We start from the raw sequence: 10,017 nt of genomic DNA on the forward strand, positions 1-10,017 counted from the left end.
AACAATAATAATATTATTATTAATAATAATAATACCAATAATAAAGTGTAAATATCGACACTGGTGTTTAAATATTGGTGTGTGATGCAAAGTGTGAAATTCAGAAAAATCCCTTCTTAAAAATCGTCAATTTTATTTAAACTTTTTTTTAAACAAACAATGAAATTATCATGTAAATTCTGAAATAAATAATCCTAAACATTTAAAAAGTCCCAGATAAACCTTTCACGATTCGATTCATCTCCACAACATCTCAGTTAGACGAGCTGATCCAATGATCCTGACATCATTTCTTTTATTCCCACTAATTCCCGACTTTTTTTTTTCATTTTCATTTTTTTTCCTCTGCATTCAAAACGAGTGCCTAAACATATATTCATGACTGAGTATTTACAGTTTGACCCAGAGAAAAATATGCACATTTCGATGCTTCAAAATTGGGAAAACGTTCTGGGAATTTACAGGAAAATCTGTGAAACGAAGGAAGTCGGATTCTCCTGGTTCGACTGTCCGGCGAGCTTTGGAGCTCAGCGAGCGTCTGAGTCAGCGAGCACATCAGTGTCTTTACAGGAGGACGCTGGGAGAGAGGCGAGCCTCAGAGTCAGAGCCGCGGACGGAGGCAGAGGACCGACAGGGCGAGGAGTGCTGGAGTCGGAGAGGAGGTCGCCGAAAAACTCCACTTTTACCCAATTTCATCTGAATTCGTTTATTTACACCTCTTTCTCTTTCGCCTTGAAACATTCTGCATAATAAAAAGCGGCGGAAATAAATAAACGCATCTCAGTTTGGATCTCAACTAAACTATGGCTTCATAACTGAGGGTCCTGTGCTGTCCACAGTGTCCCACATAGCCCGAGCCCACCCTCGCACCTACAGTCCTACGCAAAAGTTTGTACACCCCTAGTCACAATAGCTTTTTTAATGATTCTGGGCTGAAAAATAAGCTCAGCTCTTTTTAGTGAACTCTTCCTTAAATGTTGCGTTTTAACGGAAAATCTCTGTTTATTTACGGAGCTTGACTGAAAACCTAATCTAAGGTGCCATAACTTTTGCACAGGCAACAAATCGTGTTTGTTTTTGTTTTTTTTCCCGGTGTAAACTCGACGGAGCAGCGACGGCGTATTAAAACGTGCGGCTCTCTGCAGAGAACATGTGATATTTTCACTCAGAAAGTCAAAACGTGTGAATTTGAGCGAGAGTACCCAAACTTTTGCAGACGACTGCACCTGTTTAAGGTGGATCCGGGCGTGAACGAGACTTCAGGTATTAAGGGACCGTTGTAATGCAGCTCTAATTCAAGCTTGAGCTGATGTTTGTAATGGATTTATGCAGATAGACTTAAAATCATTAAAGCGGAGACGGGGTGGGGAGGTGGGGTGGGGTGGGGTGGCGGGCATGGGGGGTCCCTTATTACCTGACTGTCACATCACAGCTGAATCCAGAGCTACTCTGGACCACCGGGTAATTAGGGACACTTTCAGAAACTTCACTGTCCTGAACGACCTGCAGCCCCATCAGCCCCTGAATCCAGCCCTCGCGCCCCTCTCCCAGCACAGCTCGCGCCTCTCTCCTACAGGTGCGGCGTGTAGAAGGCCGGCGCGCCGTACGTCTGCGAGCCCAGCATGAAGGGCGAAAGCACGGCGTGGCTGGGCAGAAAGGGCAGCTGGGTGGCGCACACCAGCCCCCCCGGCGCGGGCGGCCCGTAGCCGGAGTGCATGGCCAGGTGGCCGCTCATGGGCGGAGAGTGGCTGAGGGGGCTGAGGCCGCCGTGCCCGCCGGGTCCTCCGCCCGCGCCCCCTCCCGCGCCCCCTCCGACCCCCACCCCGACCCCGCCCGCCGGCGCGCTCGTGTCCGCGCCGGGGTTCTGCTTCTTCCACTTGGTCCGTCGGTTCTGGAACCAGATCTTGACCTGCGTCTCGGTCAGACTCAGCGAGAGCGCCAGGTTGAGGCGCTCGCACACGGACAGGTAGCGCGTGGACTTGAACTTGTTCTCGAGCGCCACCAGCTGCTCGTACGTGAAGGCGGTCCGCGCGCGCCGCGGCTTGCCCGACTTGGAGTCCGAGCCCGAGCGCTTCCTCTTGGGCTTGGCCTGCTGCTGCTGCTGGCTCGCGGTCCCGTGCGTGTGCGCGTGGCCGCTCTCGGGGCTCGCGCTCTTCAGCAGCGGCGCCTCGTCGTCATCGTCCTCGCGCTCGCCGTCGTCGTCGCCGTTCGCCGCGAGCGCGCCGCCGTCGCTGAGCTCGCTGCACGCGTCCTCTTGCAGGTCGCCGTCCGCGGGACTGCCGCGCGTCAGCTCGGGCTCGAGCTCGGACCTGAACACGAAGCCTCCGTCCTCTGTTTGACCAAACAAAACACGTCGGGTCACTAAAGTCCGCATCACATCTGGTTATTACAGCATTCTGGCGCAGCCTGGCTCGACAATAAACTCTGCTCAGTAAATAAAACCAGATTTTCTCCTTTAATTAATCGCTTTTATTCATTTGGGACTTTTGGGCTGTTTGTTATTAAACATTCTCACCACAGAGCACGTGCGCGTTACTAGTGACGCGGCTCTGTATTAAAACTCACTTATCAGCAGAACTAACGTCATTCACAATATTCTCATTCCAGCATTATTATGATTATGATTTCATCCGCGCGGTCACACGACAGGCTGAGATGAGACGTTCAGTCGACGTCCAGTCTGTTTTCCTCGGTGCCAAAACAACACGTGCTGACGTTTACCACTCATTTCATATCCATATTTATATGGACATCTTATCATAATAAAGAGGCCAGAGAGGAGCAGGTCTGAACTCAGAGGCGCCCCTCAAATGTGTTCGTTCACATCTCATTATCACGTCATATTTAACGTATTTAATGCAGACGTGACGTCTAATGGGCTAATATTACTCTGTCACAGCTCTTATCCTTTAGTTTCCCCTCAAATCATTTCTTTTTACGCTTGAACGTTTTTCTCTGAAACGTGAATATCAAACGTCGGTTCGACGTTTCCTAAAACGCCCAGGAAACGTTTCAGCAAGAAAATCAAGATTTTTCCTGTAATTGTGGAAAACTCGCTCCACATATCTCGAGTTAATTTTCATGTTCAGTCAATTTAAAATGTCAGGAAGAGCCGAAACCGCTTCGGCTGTCCCCGACGCTTTTATCCCGGGATAAACACGGTTTAATCCTGGCTTGAATAACACTGGTTGAAACTTCCATCACAACGTTTTTACACGTTTCCGCCAATCAGCGGCAACGTTGTACCGCGCGAGGCAGGACCGGCCGGCAGATTTAAGGACCCGATCGCTGCGTCTCTGCCCGCATGCCGGGCGACTTCCCTCGTTTCCCCCCATTCGGAGACAAAGCTACGCAACTTCCACAGAAAAAACAATTAAAGTCCTTCGATCCCGGACTGCGGCGCGCGCGCGGCGCTGGATAATGGGGCAGACCGGCCCGCAGTGGACAGGTCGATATCCTATTATCGAGCTGAGTATATCTCTTTCAGGCAGCTTGCGGACTCCGCCTCAACATCTAAATTATAGGGGCAAATTTCGGATAATTACACGATTTAAACCTGTTATACTTATTAAGGCAGATATCGATCAGCAGACGCTAAAAACTCCGAAAAGATGGCCAGGATAGGGCCCCCCTGTGCCCCCCCCCCCTCCCCCACACCCACACCCCCAGAACAGCTCCCTAATTTTGTGAACGCAGAGTCTGAACGCAGCCGCTGGCCTTCGGCTTTCAAACGGCAAAACAACGACGAACGCGCGTTACTTTCACCAGAGCCAGCCAATCAGTTCACACCTCATAGAGAGATCCACTCGTGTGGCGCTGGGTCCCCACAGATCCGCCTCCCAGACTGACGGAGGAGCTCAATTATCTGAGAACAGGTCATTAATGTGGCCCTCAGCGCACTGCGGGATCAAGGCCCAGGCCAAAGCGCGGGGCTGCGTCCAGAAGCGCTCACTGTCAAAGACAGACAGCCGCCAGAAGCGCATTCACTCCCCGCTTAGAGATAAATTCATTTATCATTCGTCAACATACAGACACTGTACACGTTCCCTCAAAGGTTCTACAGTGGTTCTAAGGTCTGACTGTGGAGCTTAAATCAGTTCCTCCAGGTGAAAAGTTGGTATTTGTTCCTTTTCATAACCGAATGTTTTAAAACAGAGCAGTAGAGTAAAAGCCTGGAGGCGAGGCGAGGCGGGGCGTGTGGAGTCAGTACAGCTTAGAACAGATCATTTCAGTGGATTATGGTTCAGTTATGTTCCCTGACTAAAGGCACTGAGATGGAGCCTTGAGGGAACCACCCCAGTGACCAGAGGGGGACTGACCCAGAGACGGTTCACTCCCTTTATTTCTGAGAGTGAAGTGCACTATGGTAGTCGGTTTAGGACGCAGCCTAACTGTCTAGAGGAGTCTGAACTCCAGCGCAGGTGTGCGGAGCTCCGGCACCTGATTCAGCTCCCCAGGTCATTCCCAGCTCCCTCCGCCCTTTAAAGAGCGGGTTAGTCCCTTTATTTTCACCCCAGACCACTTAACGTTCAGATTTCGCGTCCACAAACTTCACACCTGCGCACTCACACACCTTACAACTTCACATCCGGACACTTTACAACTTTCCGGGGACTCTCCGGGTCCCTGGCCGAGCTCGAGCAGGCCTGCCGCCGCTGCTCGGCGCCCCCTTCTTGGGCCTGTTTGGGAAAATCACGGCGACTCCGGCTTTTAGAGCAACACTTACTGAAAATCCCGGACGCTTTCCTGCCGTCGTACTCCTCGGGGTGAGCCTTGAGCCCGTCCCGGTTCTCCGCGCCGTACGCCAGCTCGCAGCCCGCGCGCCCCACCGGCTGCCTCTTGCTCGTGAACTTGTTTGGGTCCAAGATGTCCAGCACAGAGAAGGAGGTGGTCCGGTGGGCGGCGGGGGGCGCCTCGTGGCGCGCGGCTCCGTCCCGCCCGTCGCCTTGAGGCGCCGCCGGCAGCGGCTCGCGCTTCTCTCCGCGTGCGTCCGGCGCGCTCTCCGTAGGGGCGACCACGATCACGGCGGTCTGGGCAGGCGGGTCGATGGACAGCTCGCCCGCCTGCGCTTTATCCCGGCTCATGGCTTCCGCCCCGCGCTCCCCTCTGCTCGCTCTCACTCAGCCGAAGGCATCGCGCTCGCGAGCTGCTTTGAGCGTGTGTGTGTGTGTGTGTGTGCGTGTGTGTGTGTGTGTGTGTGTGTGTGTAGAATGTAGGGATGCACCTGTTCGTGCGCGCTCCCGCCGCTCCAGGAGCTCAGAGCTCACGGAATGGATGGTGATCTCCCCTCCTGGTCAGCTCCTTTTTGGGGAGTTTAACCACCCCCACCAACCCCCAGCTTCCCTTTAGGACCCCCCCCACCACCCCCCATCCCCCACACACACACCCCCATACGTTAATGTCACGCGCCTCCCTGCTCTCACCCCCCCCCCCCCCACTTCCCCCTCCATACGTCGCAGACGCAGCGCTTTATTTACGCATTCATATTCCGCCGCGGGCCGTAATTGGCTACAAATTAATCCCGCGCATTAATCCCGCGCCTCTAATGGCCCGATTATCTCCGCGCGCGGGCGCCGAGAGGAGCAGCAGGAGCAGCAGGAGGAGCAGCGGAGGCGGAGTGAGCGATGATGCGCGCCGTGATCGACGCAGCCCGTCAGCTCCCGTCCCGCGTTAAAGGCCACTGAAGCGGAAAGTCACTAAATAGGCTTATTTCTCCTTTTCCTCTCTCCCTCCCTCGCCTCGCGAGGGGCAGGGTGATGATGGTGGCGCGAGAAATTGACGAGGAGAGCGCGAGAGCTCCGAGCTCGTTAGCGGTGGGCACACAATTTTAATAAATGCGTAAACAAACATCAAACAAACAACGAAACGACGCTGTTTTTACCTGTAATCTCTCCACTGAACTATTTTTCAGACTAAAATATTATTTATAATAATCAGAGAAATCTATTGCACACACTTCAAAGATGGTTCTTTAATAAAAAGGAACGGTTCTATTGAGAACAAGGCGTTCTATACAGACCATTTCATGCTTAAATTGTTCTCTACACCTGAAAAGCATCTTCAGGTTGATGGAGAACCTGTTATGTATGGTTCCAAATGGAACCTTTCTGGTAAGAGTTCTATAAAGAACCAGCAAGTGTTCTGCAATAGCTTGTAACCATAGAAGAACCCATTTTAATGTTATATAGAGTCATTTAAGGTTCTATTTAGGGTCATATACAATACATTAAACTACTAAATAATAATAATAATAATAACTTAACTATTAGAACTATTTAAGCTCAAATAGTCCTATATAGAATTCATGGTTCTAAATAACAAAAGAACCCTTGAAGAACCCTTTTTTAGTTCAGTGTAGTCTTTTCAATTCCCCACCTAATACATTATGAGCTATAAACAAATAGCCTGGTCCATATGCGTTCCAATTAACCAATTATGCATCAGTATAGCCAACTGACCAGATAAGCAGCAAATGAACTAATTAACCAATTACGGCCAACTAATTAAAATAACAATTAACTGAAAGTCTGTCAGCATTGCGAAAACACACAGCGCCAGAAAGCAAAACACAACTCTGTGGTGGTTTATAGATTCCATAATCTTCAATCCACTAAAAATGACCTGCTCCAACAAGTCCAGCAAAATTGGATTCTCTAGGTCGAGTGGGTGACACACAGCCTACAAGGGCAGGTCTTCGCAATTACCGAGTGCAATGATCCTTCAGAGGGAAGAAATTAAAAGTTGAGCAAAATAATGGCGAAAACAATCAGCTGTAATTTTAGTGGGGATGAACATGATTATCCCATCATGAGTGGCCCCAAGAGAGCTGCGGTCCCAGCTTTCATTTAATACCTATTAGCTCTTAATCAGGGCTTCAGAGTGTCCAAACAAAGACTTTAATGGCCTTTCACTCTTAAAAGCAGCCTGCAGAGTTCGGGGCTTTGCTGCGGGACTCTAAAGGATAAGAATATGGAAATAGACGTGGATGTAAACAGCAGCTGGAAAAGGGCAGTGAATAATAACAGTGGGCGTCACTGTAAGATCATGCGTACATTATTTTACACAGTGGGATTTTACATGGAGAGATTTTATACGGTATCAGGACTTAGAGTCCAAAGATTTCAGCCTCCAGGGCTGTAATGAGTACTTTAACGTAATTAAGTCCGATTCATTACCATCCCTATAGTTCTACCGCACATTTCACTCCGCTCTCATCTTCTCTAGTGCTACACGGACCCAGTGCGGCTGGTGTGCAGGTTTGAGGAATCACGGATGTACCTCTAACCTTCTCCCAGTCATGCTCAGTGGATTCAGATGTTCTGAGCCATCAGGTGACTCTTATTCCAGTTCCAGGTGATTCACACTGGTATAAACAAAAGGAAATACTGTAAATTAGGCTAATTAAACAACAAAAAGTCATATTTGGTGGAGAGCTGAATCAAAGAATGGCTTTATCATTAAGAGTCTGTGACGTGTTGCCCCACATTACCATATGACATAATACCTGAACCGGCAACCTGCTTTCATGGGTTCAATCAAATTATGCACGACAATTGGCATGCAAATAATCCCCTCCACTCTACAACTTCGACTAGGTCATGAGCTGCACATGAGCTACACCCTCCACACGCTACCACGCATTCCCAACTTTGTAGGGTCTTTTTCTACTGACTCCTGCATTACTGGAGCTAAATGCTGCTAAACAGCCGAAGTTACCAATCTTTTCAAATAAAAGACGGAATTTTGGTTTTGCTTGGAAAACTGTTCGTTTCCTCATTCACACCAGGCTGGGCACATTTAGAAAAGAGCCAAATACACGGCACTGAAACACACACTGGTCTTAAACAGTTATTGTTAACGTTATTAATATTATTATAATAAAACTGATGAAAACCTTTACCTGGAAAAAACATTCATTTTGTCGTCATTCTTTAATCACACATGGGGAAAAAAGCGTTTCACGTTTAAAGCAGCTCACAGATGGAATAAGAGATGTGCTGATATGGGAGTGATCAGTATCTAAAGTGTAGAAATTGAGGCTAAATACACTTAAATTAGGATCGCAGAGAAATATAATATTTATTTCTGTAGGGCTACAAATGCAGTAAATGAACAAAATGCAGTGTCACCAACACATTCTACTGTTCTGGGGTGTAATAAATATAAAAATAATGTATCATCAAAAATCGCTTTGAAGTATCAGTCAAATCTAAGCTTTTATAACTTTACCATATGTTTCATTTTTTTAGTGAATTTTGAGCACAACTCAAAAACACTAGTCAGTTTATGACTAGCATGCACAGCTTTGAACAACTGTAGACACATAACATCATATTTCTTATTAAAACAAACTGCAGAAAACGTGTTTCAGTGGGGACGAGTCTTAATGTTACACACTGAGCTTTAGACCTTGGGACACATTTACTTCAAAGCAATGGGATCTAACTCCTCACCACGTGGCCATGAGGGACGGGGATGCAGCCTCACTTTCTGCTCTAAAATGCAGGGGTGGGGCTAAAATAAGGCTCCGCCCATGGGGTAAAACTGAGTTTTGGTGGAGACATGAAAACATGGGACAATCTTTGAAGTTTTTTCAAAATTCATGATGAATCGATCTAATTTTTCAACTTCAAAAGAAATCAAAAAGGATGTTGTGTATAAATACGTAAAAAAAAAAAAAAGTAAAGTATTATTTTCATTTTTAAGATTTAGAACTTTAGGGGTCAGGGCCACTGCCCAATAGGAAGAACTCAATAAATGGTCATTTTATATGTCACTGTTGGGGGAAGAAAAACTTATATCTCCAAAATGGTCACTTTACAGGAGAAGGAAAAAACCTACTTCACTTTTAATGTAAGTCAATGGAACCAGACGTCTTTCCAAGTCATTTTGGGTCATTTCTTTTGTTCAATGTTTCATGAAATTTACATAAAATGTAAGGGACAACAGGCATTTTCAAATTATGTCAAAAACTGAAAAACGACAAAAATGGAAATTTTCTTCAGACAGCAGTGATATGTTTAGCTTATTACTATTTCAGTTAAAGTTTAGGATTGAAATAGATCATAACATAATCCTTTAACTAGATTGGGTGAATTGTCCACACACACACACACACACACACACACACACACACACACACACACACACACACACATTTAGCCAAACATCTGCCAGTACAGTCTGATTCTGTTCTGATATCATCCCTAGACAATTCTGCATTAAAACAAATACCTAAACAGCTAAATATGAGCAGAAGACAAACCCAGTCTTCTCCGAGTCTGCAGGCTTGGAATTGAGCCAGGCTGGATGGCTTGAGTCACTGGGGTAGAAGCCTCAGCACCATTAATGAGCTTAATTAAGGTTAATGTGCTCCGCTCAACCCCCTGATTATTGAATTAATCTGATCACACAAATGAATCATAATTACAATAATTAGAAGCTCAAATATTGTCCATCCACAAAGGGACCGTCTCCTGCTTCACAGGACAGAGAGAGAGGCTCTAGGTAAATATACTCATAGTCCACTCAGCAGTACTCGACCACAGTGGCAGTGACTAGGAGGCGAGAGGAGCTGCCTTTACTGCCTTCAAACTCCGGACGGATCATGTGAAATGATGCGGGGTGAAACTGGGTATTTTTTCCAGTCGTGTCCGAAACGGTAGGTGACTTACTACAGCACACAGAGGGAAGCAGAAAGCAGCCTCATCCTCTTTACCGAAGACCGCCTCTTTCTTTCCAGGGACAACACCGCTGTAACATTCCCTGTCATTTTGCTCTGTGGATAAAATATAGTGGTCTTAAAAGAGTCTGAGAAAAGACAGCCTTTAGTCGAAGCGGTGGCGGCAATCTAACGATTTTAAATGAGCTCCGAGTGGTAAAAACCTGACAATTCCCCATCACAGTGGCAGATGACGGTTAAAATGACCAGAAATCAATATTCTGACCGGGTGTCTCCTACTGATAAGGGCCGCCAAGACAATGTTGACTATTAAGCTCGACAGCTTGAGATATTAC

The 10,017-nt window shown here is 47.4% G+C and overlaps 1 protein-coding gene across 1 annotated transcript; it reads right to left on the reverse strand.

Annotated features, from left to right (window-relative positions):
- Positions 1–1,506: 1,506 nt before the first annotated feature.
- On the reverse strand, positions 1,507–5,256 carry nkx1.2lb (NK1 transcription factor related 2-like,b). The gene is made up of 2 exons (XM_017712483.2): positions 4,727–5,256; positions 1,507–2,331 (listed from the first exon to the last, which is right to left on the reverse strand). Exons 1-2 carry the CDS (start codon positions 5,082–5,084, stop codon positions 1,571–1,573), a joined length of 1,119 nt encoding a protein of 372 aa, XP_017567972.1. The 5' UTR covers positions 5,085–5,256; the 3' UTR covers positions 1,507–1,570.
- Between the last annotated feature and the right edge of the window lie 4,761 nt (positions 5,257–10,017).

The sequence above is a fragment of the Pygocentrus nattereri genome, chromosome 8 (assembly GCF_015220715.1).
Source record: "Pygocentrus nattereri isolate fPygNat1 chromosome 8, fPygNat1.pri, whole genome shotgun sequence".
NCBI lineage: Eukaryota > Metazoa > Chordata > Actinopteri > Characiformes > Serrasalmidae > Pygocentrus > Pygocentrus nattereri.